The sequence below is a fragment of the Stigmatopora nigra genome, chromosome 18, assembly GCF_051989575.1.
Source record: "Stigmatopora nigra isolate UIUO_SnigA chromosome 18, RoL_Snig_1.1, whole genome shotgun sequence".
In the NCBI taxonomy this organism is placed as follows: domain Eukaryota; kingdom Metazoa; phylum Chordata; class Actinopteri; order Syngnathiformes; family Syngnathidae; genus Stigmatopora; species Stigmatopora nigra.
Genome location: NC_135525.1, coordinates 10,484,777 through 10,503,620, shown reverse-complemented (window position 1 = coordinate 10,503,620; position 18,844 = coordinate 10,484,777). Strand labels below are relative to the sequence as shown.

General features: G+C 36.3%; 1 protein-coding gene and 1 long non-coding RNA gene across 6 annotated transcripts in view; one reads left to right on the top strand and one right to left on the bottom strand.

The window, feature by feature from the left end:
- Positions 1–18,844, bottom strand: part of sdk2b (sidekick cell adhesion molecule 2b) — a 197,720-nt gene that overhangs the window by 31,785 nt on the left and 147,091 nt on the right. The window contains exons 5-7 of the mRNA XM_077738362.1: positions 16,800–16,959; positions 10,200–10,306; positions 9,266–9,413 (exon numbers count right to left, since the gene is read on the bottom strand). Coding sequence (XP_077594488.1) covers positions 9,266–9,413; positions 10,200–10,306; positions 16,800–16,959 — 415 coding nt within the window. The remainder of the gene's footprint in view (positions 1–9,265; positions 9,414–10,199; positions 10,307–16,799; positions 16,960–18,844) is intronic.
- The window catches only part of LOC144211266 (uncharacterized), a 67,110-nt gene that overhangs the window by 4,946 nt on the left and 43,320 nt on the right, over positions 1–18,844 (top strand). For 4 of the 5 annotated variants that reach the window (XR_013329562.1, XR_013329561.1, XR_013329564.1 and 1 more), the window contains exons 4-5: positions 2,249–2,334; positions 3,495–3,573. This is a non-coding gene — a long non-coding RNA (uncharacterized LOC144211266). Of the gene's footprint in view, positions 1–2,248; positions 2,335–3,494; positions 3,574–17,829; positions 18,533–18,844 lie in introns of those variants that run through there. The other variant, XR_013329560.1, reaches the window with a different exon arrangement.

Sequence of the window (18,844 nt, the reverse complement as noted above, 5' to 3'; positions counted from 1 at the left end):
ATTAATCAAGCAGTTTTTTAACAATGCCTAAAAAAATGTAAGCCTTTTTTAAGTGTATTCCTAATTTTACTTTCCTATTTGACTTTTTGAAACATTCTCTAAAACTCTGAAAACGAGTCAGTGCAGAACAAATCCTTCATAAAACTGTTAAAAAGCTGAGTAGTGGAAAATCACAAATGCAGGAAAAGTACTACTACATTCTTCCTGGCAGGTTTTTTTTTTTCAGATAAAACTGGAACTCAACAAAGAATGTCAAACTTTTTAAAGTCTTTTAAAATCCCCCAAAAACGTCAAAAAACTGAAGTTTGACGAACCTGCAATAATCAAAACGGCTCAAATTTAACACCATCAACTTTTCTGGTTTAGTTTGGACCAGAAAAATCACAAATGCGGGAAAAGTACTACATTCTTCCAGGCAGGTTTTTTTTTCAGATAAAACTGGAACTCAACAGAGATTGTCAAACTTTTTTTGGTCTTTTAAAATCCCCAAAAACGTCAAAAAACTGAAATTTGACGAACATGCAATAATCAAAACGGCTCAAGTTTAGCACCATCAACTTTTCTGGTTAAATTCGGACCAAAAAATGCCGCTATAAAGTCAAAAAAGTGAAAATATTATACATATAAGCCATCCCTAGTTACCAGTTTGGAAGTATTGTCCCCCCCGATCTCGAGACAATCCTAACGCTGGAGCGCCACTGTGGCGACTGCTTATGATCTATTGTAAATATTTAATGCAGTCTCTCTGGCGCGGCAGCTGCGACATCCCGCGCAAATCTATAAATTATGGATTTCTTCAACGTTGTGAGAAGAAAGGAAGTGTGGAGGGCGAGTCCCAGGTGACTCTTGAAGACCTTTTGGAAGATAGGTAGACTAAATTGAGGACTTGACTTCTCTACCTGGCCGTTGAGGGTCTTGGGACGGGATGAGTACCACAAGTGAGTACTTAGTAGTCCTGGCTAGGGACATTTTTGAAGTACTATTAGTAGGAGTTCTTCAAAAGTATGGATAGCAAAAACGTCTTTGTTTTTGAGGCATTGGGTCGGATCCAGATCCTGAGAATTGATTGGTGTAGAAGTAGATGGTTGGAGAGGAAGTTGGGATTCAGGTACTGTATTTTCTGGAATATTGACTGTCTGTACGTATAAGAAGTACCCTTAAAATTGCATTAAAAATCATCGAATTTTACATTTTCTCTCGTTTAAGATACATTTTATAACGGTGTAGTTTTCACCAAGTCTCTAAGTCTAATGGATACACATTACAAAGGTATCAAGGCTGATATTTTAATGATTGACAGCAAGACTTGGGATCAACCTTAACAACAGTGTGTTAAAAAGTGAGTTTTTTCAGGTTTTATGCAAAATTTGTTATTTTTTTCGTTGAATTACATTCATAGACATCTAAATAAATTTTGTTTAGCATTATATATCTTTATAATTTTGAAATAAATGACCGTATCGGCTGTATTTTCTTGCGTTATAACGTTTTGTCTTTGTAACATTGCAGTTTTGTGTATGTTTAGTCTAATTTATGCGCATATAAGCCGTACCCTCGATTCAGTTATATTTTTTTAGAGTTACAAATACATATGCAAGAAAGTATAATATATTTGAATGGCTTCTTTTAAGTATCTGATGGGGTGACTCAGTTCAACGGACCTTGATGTTGATGTTCCGTAAGAACTAGCTTTTCAGCTAGATAAAGTTACTAAGGAAAAAAAATCGTATATTTTTTGTGTAGTATCCTGTTCAGTAGGAGGCGGCTTGTGACTTTTCACCCAAAACGCAAAACCAGGATTCTAGCAACAGCATTTTCCGCATTTTCGATAATTCTATACCCTCACCCTGCCTATCATTTCTGGGGACGTTGAACCCGAATTACCTTGGGAGTTTTTCGTCTGGCAGTACTGCAGAATGCGAGTTCTCTGGCTTGAAATGAAATTACTCTGAAAATTTCCTGAAGCCGATTAAATGTGACGGTGCTGATGCTTTTGTTTCTCGCTTCTGGCGAGAACAGGTATTTGGGCCAAAAAAAAAAAAAATGGGGGAAAATCGAAGCTGAGTGGTCCAAATTGCTTGGCGGGTATTGGTCTGCCAAGGTGAGGTTCCCCCTACGGAATGCCGCTCCTTCAGGATGAATGATGGCGCCAACAGGAAACGGAATGCGAGGGAATGTTGCTGAATATCAAAGACGAGGAATAAATACAAATTTATATTTTTTGGGGCTTATTTTCGTTCTTTTCCAGGTCAAATCGGAAGAATCTCAGACTCCTTGACAGCAGGGGGCAGTAGAGCTTTTCTCTGACTCCCAATAGAAGCAAGTGATTTAATCGTAAGTATTTTTCGACTACAAAAACTTCTATTTTACTTTACACAATCAAAAACTGGTTTTTAACAAGCACAAATATACTAATTATCATATGCTAATCAAAAATATGCTAAATTAAGCGATTTAGTGAGACTACAATGTGATATGTTTGCTTCTAAATATAATATAAATCTCTCGAATATGTTTTTTCCTTGCAATGCAATTCATTAAAAATGATATGAACAACTCCCAACATTTTACCGCCTTCTTTCCACTTGGGATTCTTTTCAATTATAAAACAATTCATTCAAACAACATGAGACACTCCATGAAATGATGAATTTCAATCTGGCTGTGACAGGATTCACCATGAATATGATCTGTTAAAATAACTCCCAATAGGTTGTCAATTTCACTTTGATTACAAAGAAAACTCTAAAAAAAAGACCCATTTTAACGCAATATGAGTATGAATAATGCAATATTTCACTATGTAAGACACAATAAAAGCCATTAAAATGACTACCAATCAACTATGCAATATCATTTACATTCTAATGACGACAATGTGTTTCACTCCTATTTAAATATGATATTACAGCTGCAATATAATACACGCTAAACCATATTCGAACCAAAACCCAAGTTTTTGGCCTCTATCATGTACCGTATTTTCACGACTGTAAGGCGCACCGCATTATAAGGCGCACCCTCAATGAATGACATTTTTCCCATGTATAAGGCGCACTGGATTATAAGGCGCATTGTCTAATTTGGAGCAAATTTAAGACTTTTAAGTGCGCCTTATAGTGGTGAAAATACGGTAATTGCTATAGACTTCTAGGTATGAAGTACTCACTACTTTACAGTCACCTCTAGAGCCAGCCATTGTTGATGTTTGGGTTTTTTTGTATAAAATCTTGCAGTGGGGGAGGAGCTATATGATGGAAGATTTTGTAAACTAAGATGGCATCTGTATATTTAACAGTATTGTGTCAGTTCAGGCGTTTTTGTTTTTTTAATATCCGACAGTGGTGGTTTTTGGTTTTGTTTTTCCCATATATAAGGCGCACTGGATTATAAGGCGCACTGTCTATATTGGAGAAAATTTAAGACTTAAGTGCGCCTTATAGTCGTGAAAATATGGTACTTCTAAATCCCAAAAACCTTCCATTTTGTTCCAGCTGCTGTCATTGGACACTTGCCACATCCAAACCCATCAATCAAGCTTGAAATGCCACGCCAATTAGTGAGTCACAACAGGTAAGCAAACACTTTATTCACTCTAACGTACCCTTGACTCCGACGACAATAAAATATGATTGAATCCATTTACAACACGCACCCTCTAATTGTAAAACACTTACAGCAATTACAACGCAAGTCCATCCAATTTAAACCTGACGCACCTCCATTTTTACTTGGCTAAGATTTATTCTCCTCATGACGGCAACAAACAGCTTTTACATCGACCGCTGATTCACTCAAGACGGCGACATGCAGAAATTCATTCCCGTGACAAAGCCTCGAAATATGATTCGCCGTCAATCATCTAAAAAAGACAATACACACCCGGGTTTGCACTACTTTAAATAGCGGCCCTTTGGCAGGCTCTACAGGGCCATAACAGCCAAGACAAACAGACTCAAGGACAGTTTCTTCCCAAGATACCATATTAAACTGGATTTCTGAACCTAATCAAGACTTACTGCAAACTATGTTTGTACCTACTTGTATTTATCACTCAAAAAAATAATGACTGAATCGAGGGTATGGATTATATGCGCATAAATTAGACTTTACATACTGGAAACTGCAATAAGACAAGAAACAAATGCCATATTTTCTTGCATATACGCCATATTTGTTGCTAAAAAATGACTGAATCAAGAGTGCGGCTTATATGCGCACAAATAAGACTTGACATACTCAAAACTGCAATAACACAAGAAACAAATGCCATGTTTTCTCAAATATACGCCATATTTGTTGCTAAAAATGATGAGTGAATCAAGGGTACAGCTTATATGCGCACAAATTAGACAAATTGAAAGATAAACAGTTATAATGCTTAACAAAATTGATTTTGACGTCTAGGAATGACAAATACAAGTAAAAAATGCCATAGTTTGCTCAGGGCGCCACCTAGGTATGAAAAACTAGACTTGTACTGCTCACATGACATTCTTTTTTTGAATTCGTCTTAGTGGAACCAATAGGAATGTGAAATCCAGCAAACAATTTATACAGTATCTCAGAAATAGCATTTTTTAAACCAGAATTTTCCTTCAAAGTAACATATTAGTACTCCCTATTAAAACCATGAATATGGAGGTGAACATTTTAAATCAGGGTGCGTCTTATACGAGAGAAATTGCAAAATTCAACGATTTTAAGGCAGTTTAAATAAGAATAACATGCGAAAAACCAACCACAAGAATTCAAGTGTATTTGACTGAATAAATCGTCACACTTTGAGTAGAATAAATGGGATGGCGATCAGGGGAAATCATATAATAGGCCCAAATTGTCGGAAATCATTAATGGAATGAATGACATGCCGTCGAGTGGATTGAAATATATTTCACTGTAATATGAGAAATCATATCGTAATTAGAGTCAACGGGATTAAGACGTAATTGCAACAAATTGCAGATAACGCAAATGTAAACAAAAACGGGCTACGTAGACGAGGTATAAAAGTGAGAGGAAAAAAATGGCTGATTGAACGACAAGCGCCCAGAGGCATGTTGTGACATTTCGCAGCTGCTAAGATGCGACGAGACCACAACGCGGTTTTCCTTTCACGTGGAGATTTATATAATTGCGTGGTTTTTTTTCGTGGCTTTGGGCTGCCTTCAGGGGTGTGAATAAAAGCAGCCAAGCGGATCCCTTCGGAGTTGGAAAATTAAAGTTATGACACGTTAGGACCCAAAAGAGCAACCAGGAAAATGCCTTATTTTCTTTTGTTTTTTTTATTTCTGCTATCTTATCTTTTGATCTAGTGGATTTTTACTATTAATTCCATTGTGTTTTTGTTACTACATTTTGTAAGAATTATACTGTTTTGGTAAATATTGATTGACGGTATTCGTATTGCTTACACACAATGTTATTTGGGTACGAATAGTATTATATGGAACAAAATAGTATCATTGTTATTTGGGTACGAATAGTATTATATGGAACAAAATAGTATCATTGTTATTTGGGTACGAATAGTATTATATGGAGCAAAATAGTAGTTTTCGATTGATGCCGTTGGGTATTCGTTACTACATTTTCTAAGAATTATACACTTTTTTGCTAAATATTTATTGACAGTATTTGTATTGCTTGAAAATTGTTAGCGCTATTTTTATTAATCGTGATAAACATCGGTATTTGAGTATGAAGAGTATTATATGGAAGAAAATAGTAGTTTTCGATTGATGCCATTGGGTATTCGTTACTACATTTTCTATAAAGATACACTTTTTTGCTAAATATTTATTGACAGTATTCGTATTGCTTGAAAATTGTTAGCGCTATTATTATTAATCATGATAAACATCGGTATTTAACTATGAAGAGTATTATATGGAAGAAAATAGTAGTTTTCGATAGATGCTATTGGGTATTTGTTACTACATTTTCTATAAAGATACACTGTTTTGGTAAATATTGGTTGACAGTATTCATATTGCTTGAAAATTGTTAGCGCTTTTATTATTAATCGTGATAAACATCGGTATTTGAGTATGAAGAGTATTATATGGAAGAAAATAGTAGTTTTCGATTGATACCATTGAGTATTTGTTACTACATTTGCCAAGAATGCTACACTGTTTTGGTAAATATTTTAGATAGATTGACGGTATTTGTATAGCTTGAATATTGTTAGCGGTATTCGAGTACGAAAAGTATTATATGGAACAAAATAGTTGTATTTTTTATCAATTCCATTGGGTATTTGTTACTACATATTCTATAAAGACACTGTTTTGGTAAATATTGATTGACCGTATTCATATAGCTTAAAAAATTGTTAGCGCTATTATCTTTAATCATGACAAACATCGGTATTTGAGTACGAATAGTATGATATGGAATAAAGTAGTAGTTTTTGGATTGATGGCATTGGGTATTTGTTACTACATTTTCTATAAAGATACACTGTTTTGGTAAATATTGATTGACAGTATTCGTATAGCTTAAAAAATTGTTAGAGCTATTATTTTTAATCATGATAAACATCGGAATTTGAGTACGAATAATTTAACATGGAACAAAATAGTTGTATTTTTTCGATCAATACCATACTACATTTTCTATAATAATACACTGTTTTGGTAAATACTGACTGATGCTATTCGCATATCTTGAAAATTGTTAGTGCTATTATTTTTAATCATGACCAACATCATTATTTGCCTATCCAAAATATGAGAGACTTTTGAAGAGCGACATCATCAAAGAGGTTGCGTTCGAGGATTTTTTAAAGGTTTGGAAACCCCTTCATGGCCTCATTGTTATTCCTGCCTGGCCAATCATTACTCATCATGCGGATGAGGACGAGGATGGCGAAGAGCCGATAAGGAAGATTCACTTCAACCCGGGGCAAGGTCACCTCCCACTGCCGACAAATGCAGATGTGATGAGAAGATTGTGTGGTAGGGGGAGTTGCGGTGTGTTTGGAGTAGTACCAGAAATGCTATACATCTATAGATACTTCTCTTCCACCATCAATATTGAAGGATTAATTTAATATACTGACCAGAAGGTTGCATTTAAGTGATTAATTCTGGTACAATACAATGCTAACTATGCAAATGTGAATAAGAATCTGGCAATTAAACCCAATTGCAACTGTGCAAGAACAAAAAAATGGAGGAAACGGTAACTAAGGGGTTTCCAGCTGAAGTACATCAATACCTCTACAGCCCTCATTGCTATGTGCTAACTCAAATCTAGCTATTTTTTGGCTAGTGAACTCTTCAGATGTCGTCCATGGGATATACTGGGGTTACTCGCCTTCCTAGTTTGGGGATTCCTACCCACAACCACAGGGGCCTCACTAGCTTGACCTTCCAAGTCCGTTCCATCTGACTTTCCAGGACTTTCCAGGACTTTTGAGCTTCTTTACATCGATCAATGTCAGTCTGCTCTTTGTCCATCAATATGATTTCCACAGAGTTAGTTAGCCTGGAGCTGTTTGTCAATCTGGAAGTTGAGGTCTTACAAAAAACTCAGTTTCTGGTTCTCCATCTTCCACATTGTTGTATTATCTGGTCAGCCTAAGGAGCCTCAAGGGATGGAAATGCTCCTCCTGTTCGGGATTCTAACCAAACCACTGTACTGTCAAGTATACCAAGATTAGTTGGACCCAATAAGGACAATTAACTGCTTTTAATCATGACCTTCTGTTAGCATTATCCCGAAATGTACCAAGCCAGAAGAAATGGGTAAATATTTCCATCTGAGAATGGCTTAGGATCATAGCAGCTGCTACCGATGGCATCTCGCCGACCAAATTCCGACTTCCAAATTGGAAATAGCAATGAAGACAGACAATGAGCGGGCAGAGCAGCGAAAAACACAAAAAAAAAAACACAACAGAAGAGCTGAGATGAAAGTAGCAGGCTTGGCTTGTCTTTTAAAATCCTCGAGGAGGAACAAAAGGGGCAATTCCATTTTTCCTGGAGCCAAAGAGGCTTTTTTTGTTTGGAAGTGGATGCACAACATAGGCAAGAAATAGGCACAAGTGACGTTAAAAAGCAGGGCGCGGCAGGGGCAAACGTTCACAGGAGTTTAGCTCAAAGAAATGGACACAATTAGAAATGATCAAAAAAACTAGGTTAAAAGTTAACAGGTATGTGCTCATATCAGGAAATTTAAACACCTTCAACCATAACTTGAATCGTAACTACAGTACAGTACAGAAAAATATGAAACCCAGACACCTTCCACTAGCTTATTATTTTCATACCTCACTTTGAAAGCCGAACTCTGCCTTGCGATCATTATTTCCGACCCTCGCCAGAAGTTACTTTGATATGCTTGTTAAACTCGTATATTGTGGCTTCGGGTCTTATTTCAATTTCTTAACCTTGCCTACAAACTCTAATCTTAGCTATAAAGTACAATTATTAACAGCCTGGTTTACCACCCAAATCCAGATAAAAATAGAACGTGACCGGACATTTGGTCACCGGACGTTTGGTCGCCAGTCTTTTGGTCGCCAGTCAAATGTACTAAGATATTAAAAAGCACTTAGACATTAAACAGTAATTTAAAACTAAACAGTACTTAGATATTAAACAGTAATTTAAAACTAAACAGTACTTAGATATTAAACAGTACTTAGATATTAAACAGTACTTAGATATTAAACAGTACTTAGATATTAAAAAGTACTTAGACATTAAACAGTACTTAGACATTAAACAGTAATTTAAAACTAAACAGTACTTAGATATTAAACAGTACTTAGATATTAAACAGTAATTTAAAACTAAACAGTACTTAGTTATTAAACAGTACTTAGATATTAAACAGTACTTAGATATTAAACAGTACTTGGATATTAAACAGTACTTGGATATTAAACAGTACTTGGATATTAAACAGTACTTGGATATTAAACAGTACTTGGATATTAAACAGTACTTGGATATTAAACAGTACTTGGATATTAAACAGCACTTAGATATTAAACCGTACTTAGATAGTAAACATTACTTAGATATTAAACAGTACTTCGATACTAAACAGTACTTAGATACTAAACAGTACTTAGATATTAAACAGTACTTAGACATTAAACAGTAATTAGATACTAAAGAGTACTTAGATATTAAACATTACTTAGATAATAAACTCTCTCTCTCTTAGATATTAAACGCTCCAGAAAAAACCCACCAGAAAATATTGTCGCAAGTTTTGTGAATGAACGAAACAAAGACAATTGACTCACATGCGACTGCTTGGCGGGATTTTGCGTCCATCCCGGTACCACGTGACCTGAGGTTGCGGGAAACTGCGAATGCGAGGCGCCGCTATGACTGCGCCCTCTCCCTGTGAGATGGCCTGCTCGCGTTCACCCTCCTCGAAGCTGCCCATAACTGTAAAAAGACACAGAAAACGCAAAAAGGAAAGGTCAGGCGGCGTCGGACACACACGGAACGCCCGGGTCGTCTTTGATCGACGGGCGAAGGCGTGCCGTTGCCACGGTTACGGATTCTAGGCAACTCGGGATTGATGATGGCTCTGGTGGCGGATCGTCATCTGTCTTGATCGCATATCAAATGAGGGCATTTGTCAATGTCGGGGTGCTTGTTATTCCTCGCCATGTCTTAAAGCTCTAATTTGGAAGCCGCATTTCAACGTAAAAAAAACTGGAATATGATTTTTAAAACCCTACTTGGAAAGATTAATTTTAAAATGAAATGCCTTCATTTTAATTCATACTTCAAACCTTAAATCTGAGTTTTAAAAAAATCCTACTTGAAACCCACTTTAAAAAAAAACGTATTTAAAACCCATCTTTATCCACACTATCCATAACTAAAAAAATATTTTACTCTAATTGGCAAAATGACAAATTCTCGGCACTCTCTGACGACAAATCCGTGTTCTGATTGGCTAACGAGAAACCAGCTAAATTCAACAGCTGTTCCAAAGACAGTTACACGCAATAATACAAAGATTAAAAAAAAAAAAACAGCAATAATAATACCAGTCAAGTAATAATCATAATAACAATAATATGTGGAACAGATGTCCAAGCAGGTAAATCCTTTATGGACGCATCTGCCGGGTTTACTCCGTGATTTCAATCCAACAAAGTGTGTACTTAGCGTTCTTTTTCACGAATAAAAACAAACAGAAAATCCCGATTTGATACTTACAAGCCACCTGCACTTCAGTACGTCGTTGCAAAAGTGCTCCCACGCGATTCCGAACGATGCATCGGTAGAAACCGGCATGGGAACGATCCAGGGATGGGATGAGGTACCTGTCAAAAAAAAAAATAGAAACAAGTGTAAAGTTTGGCTGCAGTTTGCGAGTAGAAATCATAAAGTGCAATGAAAAATTTGGCCTAGTATTTTTTCATTCCAAAATGAAACAAAGCAAGTATGCTAAATGTTCCTAAAATGACATTTTCATCTATGTGTATGTATATGTATATTTATATATGTAAGTTGTTACTAGTAAGTATATTAGTGTTGTATACTATATACTGTATACTATATACTATTTACTATATACTATATACTATATACTGTATACCTGTTGTATACTAGTAAGTATATATGTAAGTTTATATATGTAAATATGTATGTAGGTATATGTATGTATACATGTATATGTATAAATGTATGTGTATGTGTGTATATATGTATGTATATGTGTATATATGTATATATACACATATATACATATACAAACATACATATACAGACATACATATACATACATCTATGTGTATGTATGTATGTGTATATATGTATATGTGTACATATGTACATATGTGGACATATGTGTACCTGTGTACATAGGTGTACATGTGTACATGTACATATACATGTGTACATGTACATATGTGTACAGATGTGTACATTTACATATACATATGTGTACATGTACATATGTGTACTGATGTGTACATGTGTACATGTACAGATGTGTACATGTGTACATGTACATATACATGTGTACATGTACATATGTGTACAGATGTGTACATGCGTATATGTACATATGTGTACAGATGTGTACAGATGTGTACAGATGTGTACATGTGTACATGTACATATGTGTACAGATGTGTACATGTGTACATGTACATATACATGTGTACATGTACATATGTGTACAGATGTGTACATGTGTACATGTACATATGTGTACAGATGTGTACATGTACATATATGTACATATGTGTACATGTACATATGTGTACATGTACATATGTGTACATGTACATATATGTACATATATGTACATATGTGTACATGTACATATGTGTACAGATGTGTACATGTACATATATGTACATATGTGTGCATGTACATATGTGTACATTTGTACATGTACATACATGTCTATATGTATATGCATATGCTTATGTATGTGTATGTATATGAATATATATTTCAGCAACATCTATTTACGTCTAAAAATTTCCTTTTCCTGTATTCTCACCCTCTTGCTACTGTGACAATGAAATCTCCCGAATACTAGATGAGCAAAGTTATCCAATCCAATCCAATCCAAAACGACACTTTGTACACGGGCACAATCCCGCACAACCCAAACAAGGCCTTTGAGTGCTCTCTCGTGTTCGAACAAAAACGTGTAAAACTCCAACACGGCTAGAAAAAACGTGTGTAGCCTGCACACACACCAAAACACACACCAAAACACACAACGGCACAGACTTCACACCATATAATGGATGAGCAAGGGCACAGAGGACAGCAGAGCTTAGCTGCTGTTTACTCCAATGATAATGATTCTCTAGAGGGTACCACAGCGAGGACCCCGCAAAACCATCCTCCTTAAAGAAACACACACACAAATACACACATTAGAATGTCATTTATGCAAATACACAAAAGGCAGCGCCATGGGTTGACCTTGATTACAAAGGTCGTGCCACATCCTCTTGCAAAACAGTCACGCCGCCTGTAATCAATCAACAACGTCTTTAGCTCGCTTACAAGTCTTAATACACCCGAATGTAGTCACCCCCGCCAGCAGGGGACGGGGTTTTCCGCCGAGTTTTTTTCATTTAAGTCATTAATTGCAGGGGAGGCGAGCGTCAAAACACTGTAAATTGTTAATGGGGTGCGGCTTGGGTTGGATAAAAGCGGGTTGGTATGGAGGTCACGAAAACAGTCAGTTGCCGTATGGGTTTTAATTGGGAGGCAGTGGAGCGCAACCGGTTTTGGAGGGGAGGGAAAGGTTGTGGTGGGTGGTGGGGAAAAAGTTGTTCGTAGTGGCGTACAATGGTAATTTCGTAAAGGAGTTTTGATGATGAATATGTTAGGGGAAGATTTTTTGCAATTAAAAGTTACCTGGGAGAAAGGGAAGTTTGTAGATGGGTTGTGATTGGGGGAAAATGACAGTATTCCCTCGATTATTAAATATTTACTTATGGTGGTTATTCGAAGTTCGTAGAAATGGGAAAATTCATGCTGGAAATTGCAAAAAAAAATTCAAAATGTATTTTGTTTTGTGTTTTATATGTTTATATTTGCTCTATTTTGAAATAAATGACCAAATTTTGTCATGTTAAGTCTGATAAGCCACATCCTCGATTCAGTCATTTTTAAAGTGAAAAATATGGCGTATGTGCAAAAAAATATGGCATTTGTTTCTTGTTACATTGCAGTTTTGAGCATGTCAAGTCTAATTTGTGGACATATAAGACTTACCCTTGATTAAGTCAATTTTTTAGTGAAAAATACGGAAAAAATACGTCATTTGTTTCTTGGTCATGTCTCCAAGCTCCTCCCCTTTCTTACAATTGGCCAATCAGTTCCCAAAACACAAAACTATAAAGGAATGAATAGTACAGGACTCTAGAATCCATACGAAAAAATGACCTACAAAACCTACCTTCATTCCAAGATAAATTCTAACTCTAAAAAAAAATCCCTGACATTCCAATTGATTGCAGACGATAGATGACAAGGCACATCATCAAGCTTGAGTTTAACCTCGTCAAGGTTCCAATTCCTCCCTCCGGGGGTGGCTGTCTTTTCCGCATAATGAATACAATTAACCTTTGGCGAGCGGCGGCAGGTGGACGGATCGGCGGGTGGGAAGGTGAGAGGCGGGAAGCCAAGATGAAGGGGGAGGCTCGCTTACGGGGTCCGGTCAGCGGGGGACCATGGCGCTGGACGGAGATTGATCGATGTTTCGGCCCTCGGAACGCACCCCCGCTAATAAGTCCTTGCTTTTGGATCAGTGATGAGAAACAGGACTCGAAAAAAGGACTAAGACGTTCTGTGGACAATTACATTTGAGCGGATAGCGCATCAAGCCTCATGGTTTTAGGTTCAGCGTTCGATTCCAGGCAGGTTTCCTCCCACAACCCAAAAACTTATAATAAGCCTAGGCTAAAACATGTAAGATTGAATTAAAAAAATCAATTTGTTTTCTCTAAATTGGGTTCCTCGTCAGAAAAAGACTTCGTTTTTGTCTGTGTTGGGGCGTTACGCTCCAAGCTTTCGCCTTCCTGCAGCCATTTAATTGCTTCCATATATTATATTTCGTTTGCTTTGATTTGCCCATGGGCGCCGTGAAATTACAACATCTGTAAAATATTCCTACCGGCCGTCAGGTGGATTCTAGTGTTGAGTTTAAGACGTTTTTTTGGGGTAAATCTTGGGCCACGAATGAATCAGCGCAACGAGTTTGATTTACTTTCCGTAGATCAATCGAATGCTAGCCGCCGCGCTATTACGATGGCGGTCAAAGTGCCAGTTGTATTGTCACGCTCGTTTCCACTTGGAAAAAATACTAATTTACACATTGGGGGAAGTAGACGAGGTTGTCTTTTTGATCAAAAAAAGTCAAGTTTGAAGAGCTATCACATTGTCAATGTCACGCAATTTCATCTCGCCACCACTCGGATTAAATTTAGACACTAGCTTGTGCTGATACCATTCTTTGTGGAATCTTCTATTATACTGTTTAATATCTAAGGATTGTTTAATATCTAAGTACTGTTTAATATCCAAGTACTGTTTAATATCTAAGTAGTGGTTAATATCTAATTACTGTTTAATATCCAAGTACTGTTTAATATCTAAGTACTGTTTAATATCTAAGTACTGTTTAATATCTGAGTACTGTTTAATATCTGAGTACTGTTTAATATCTGAGTCAATATCTGAGTACTGTTAAATATCTAAGTACTGTTAAATATCTGAGTACTGTTAAATATCTGAGTACTGTTTAATATCTGAGTACTGTTCAATATCTGAGTACTGTTTAATATCTAAGTACTGTTTAATATCTAAGTACTGTTTAATATCTTTGTGCTGTCTAATATGCAAGTACAGTTTGATATATAAGTGCTGTTTAATATCTAAGTACTGTTTAATATCTAAGTACTGTTTAATATCTAAGTAGTTTAATATCTAAGTACTGTTTAATATCTAAGTACTGTTTAATATCTAAGTACTGTTTAATATCCAGGTACTGTTTAATATCCAAGTACTGTTTAATATCCAAGTACTGTTTAATATCCAAGTACTGTTTAATATCCAAGTACTGTTTAATATCCAAGTACTGTTCAATATCCAAAATTATATTCATGAGAGTTTAATATCTAAATATTTACTGTTTTCAACAGTACATAGATATTAAACAGTACTTCGATACTTAGAGCAAAAGACCGGCGACCAAACGTCCGAGCACCCTTGTTGACAAACAGTTTCTTGGAGGGAACCATACGATAAAATGCTAATATTTGCTCCCACTATTAACAGTTTTCTCCGTCTATAACTGCTTGGCACAAGACCGTGTTGTGCACTCTGACCACTTCTTTTCACACTGGCGTCTCACTCTGCTTTTATCAGCCTCTGGAGATCTGCAAGACATCATCAACTCGCCATAGTTGGCATCCGCTTTTCCTTCAAAAAATTGTGTAGGATGTGTTTGCGGCGCAAAAAAAAAAACACACACACACAAACAAACACGCCTAGTGCATCTCTATATACACAAACACAACGAGCTTAGCGAGATAAAGCCATGTTGGCTACACGATAACAATCTTCCAGTTACCGTTAAAGACACTTTATCTGGCAACCCCAAACAAGCCACACACACACACCGACTTGGACACACACGGTTAGCATGCGGCGTGAGAAATGATGTTGTCAGGACACCAAGGCGAAGAAGAAAATGACGGATGACAACGCCAGCCTAACAACGATGGCTCATTTCAATGTATGACGTTAATAGAAAAATCATTAAGGCATTAATAATGGGGTTGAAATAGGTTAAAAATGGATTCCCAAACAAGCTAAACAAAATATGCACATGCATATGTCAGCCATTTCACGATATAAATATAGCATGTCAGCAATCAAGTACCGTGTTTTCACGACTATAAGGCACACGTAAAAGACTTAAATTTTCTCCAAAATAGACAGTGCGCCTTATAATCCAGTGCGCCTTATATATGGAAAAAACGGAAAACCAAAAACGAAAAACCACCACTGTCGGATATTAAAAAAAACAAAAACGCCTTAACTGAAACAATTCTGTTAAATATGCAGATCAGCCATCTTAGTTTACAACATCTTCCATCATATAGCTCCTCCCCCACTGCAAAATTTTATACAAAAAAAATCCAAAACATCAACAATGGCTGGCTCTAGAGGTGACTGTAAAGTAGTGAGTGCTTCATACCTGCAAGTCAATAGCAAGTACCGTATTTTCACGACTATAAGGCGCACTTAAAAGTCTTAAATTTTCTCCAAAATAGACAGTGCGACTTATAATACAGTGCGCCTTATATATGGTAAAAAAATGTCATTCATTGAGGGTGCGCCTTATAATGCAGTGTGCCTTATAGTCGTGAAAATACTGTAGTTTTTTGTATCGCTTAATAAGGGGAATTTCAATCATTAGAACCTTGAATTTACTGCATTCTGATTGGACACCCTGTCCACTTTGGAGTACATTTTACTTTTAAGTACACCCTATGTTAGTAAATATGTACTGTGTTGCATTTGTGGTTTTTTATATAACTTAATAAGGGGAATCTTGAATTTACCGCATACTGATTGGGATTGTAGTTTGTCAGTTTTAGCGTACAGAATTGGTGAATCGTTTTCATCATGCGCAAGTGACCCTAAAATATGAAAACTTTCCATTTTAATTACATCTCGAAACCATAAATCAGAGTCATTAACTTTGAATCAAACAATACAAAAGATGTTAGCATAATCCTTCATTCTTTCTCCCTCAAGTGGAAAGATTTATACTGCGCATAATAGCCTGTACAGTTCACTCATCCGTCAATTAAAAACAAGTTTTCCACTACTACGGTTATTGCTTTTTGTAAAATGACAAGCTACCACATCAACGTCAACTACTGGAACTTGTATAATACGGTAATTACTATCCACGTTTGACTTATTATGCTAACATCGGATCGCTTGGAGAAGAAGACTATTTAAACAATACTAATCAAATAATAATAACACTAAACCGCCCAGGAGGCTCTTGAATATATAATGAAGTATTTGTGTACACACAAAACGGCAATCACGGCGACAGCAGATGACAAACGTGCCGAGAAGTGGATTCGGTGTTCGACAAACTGAGACGCAAAAGGGCAAACAACCATGCGGAGATTTTGCGAATGAGTCGAGTTAATTTACCGGAAGATAAGCGGGAACGTTATGGGATGTCGGGGATTTGGAGAAAAGTTGACGGTGGACTTATTGGTAGGAATGAATGGGGAATATGTTTTGATTGGTCACCTGTATTCCAGGGAGAAGCGAGTAAGCTCGGTGTTGTTGTGGATCCACTTGAACTCTAGAGGCCAGCTACCCTCGGCCATGCAGGTTAGCACAAGTCGATTTCGTTCCAAGTGTAGTTGACTGCGTACTGGTTCAGTCTTGAAGTACGGTGGTACATCGTCTGTGGAAAAGGGAGAAGAATTAGATTGTTTTGTCTATAATGTCCACTAGAAATTTTGTTGGGTTGTGATGAAGTAGGTTAGGTTAGAACTCGGGAATTTCTTGGTTACAGTAGTAAGACAGACATAAAACATTGTAGACCTAGTTAAAAAAAAGGAGCTACTGCTACTGGCGGCTACTTGAGCGGCGCCATCTTGGTTGCAGTAGCAAAAATGGATACAGAGAAGTAATGATTGGACTCTGATGGGTGTTAATTTTGAGAGGTGTGGTGGGCAGAGATAGCATTTTTAGCATGACAGAAGTATTTAGTGTAATTATTTGTGAGAGTGAATTCCAAAAACTGTTAAATAAATAATAAGAACAAAATGTGAATATTTAGTTTGAGTCATAGTGACAAACTTGAGACATTTCAACAAAAAAATCACAAATTAGCTGCAAAACTCAGATTCAAAATAATGTTAGGGAAGAAAAATAAGACTAAAATCATGCTATAGTACTATAATTTTCAGAAATTGTTTACTTTTTACAACATATCGAAACACTATGGTTATTAACTAATAAACATGAGCTGCAAAATATTAAAGAAAAAGATAACAGTTTATTTTTGGTGTGTATTACATGTCCTATCACACACTAAGAGGCCATGTTGCAAACTACGGTAACCAATACCGATAGCGGAACAAATTTCACTGTTAATGTAGTCCTTTCAAATTGTAGTACAACAATTAACTTAATATCAATTTACCAGTTTCCAGATAGCAAATCTTAAGCCAAAGTTGTCTTTTGGGCTATTTGGAGGGTCGTCACAAAACCGGATAAGAATCAACGAAACTCCATTTTCCAACCCCCCATTTTTTACATCTCAATCAAGGAGTTACCCGGCGTGTCAAGCTACCCAAAGATGCTAATATCTCAACGCTGATGAACGACACGGACTCCGCGGAGAGCTCACTTGATAATCATTGTAAATATAGAAGCCATTAATTGGATGGCTGCATGATATAATTATCAAATTGACTGATAATCAGGCGACGAAATTAAACTGTCAGAATGATCTATTGGGCTTTATATTTTGCTCTCACACTTTCGGGGGTGACGAACTCGGGAGAGGAAAGCATCAGTGGGGGTGAAAAAAAATGAAGTAACGGTGAAAAAAATGGAAATGAGAAGAAAAGAATGCAATCATTTACATCTCACTACAGTTTAAAATCAATGATTTAAAGTGAGAATTACATTTATTAATGTCACTGTGATGTAAATTACGTAGTATTTTTGTGGTCATGTACAGTCAAGAGTACAAAAAAAATGAGCATATACTTATAAACATTATACCAAATAAGCAGTTTTCTCCTACGTTGAATAATTCAATATGTTAACATCCCTTTTGTATGGCTTTGATTTATTGTATTAGGTGTCATTGTGTGATAAAAGCAAATAAGTACTATATTTTCTTGCAATATGGATTATGGATAAGTTTATTCATCCTGTATTTGGGAAATTACATTTTGACCGCATTCATGTATAAGCTGTTGCCTTAAAATCGTTGAATTTGACGATTTATTTTGTATAAGTCTCCCCCTGATGCGTAATTTTCACCATATTCGTGGTTTTAATAGGGAGTACAAATATGTTACTGTATTTTTATGAATATAGAGCGCATTTAAAAGTCTTAAATTTTCTACTAAATAGACAGGGAGACTTATAATCCAGTGTGCTTTATATATGGGGAAAAAATGTAAGTGTCATTCGCTGAGGGTTAAGCCTTTAAATGCATTGCGCGTTATAGTCGGGAAAATATGATACTTTGAAGGGAATATCTTGAGAAAAAAATATGAGATACTGTATAAATTGATTGCTGGATTTCTCATTCCTATTGGCTACATGTA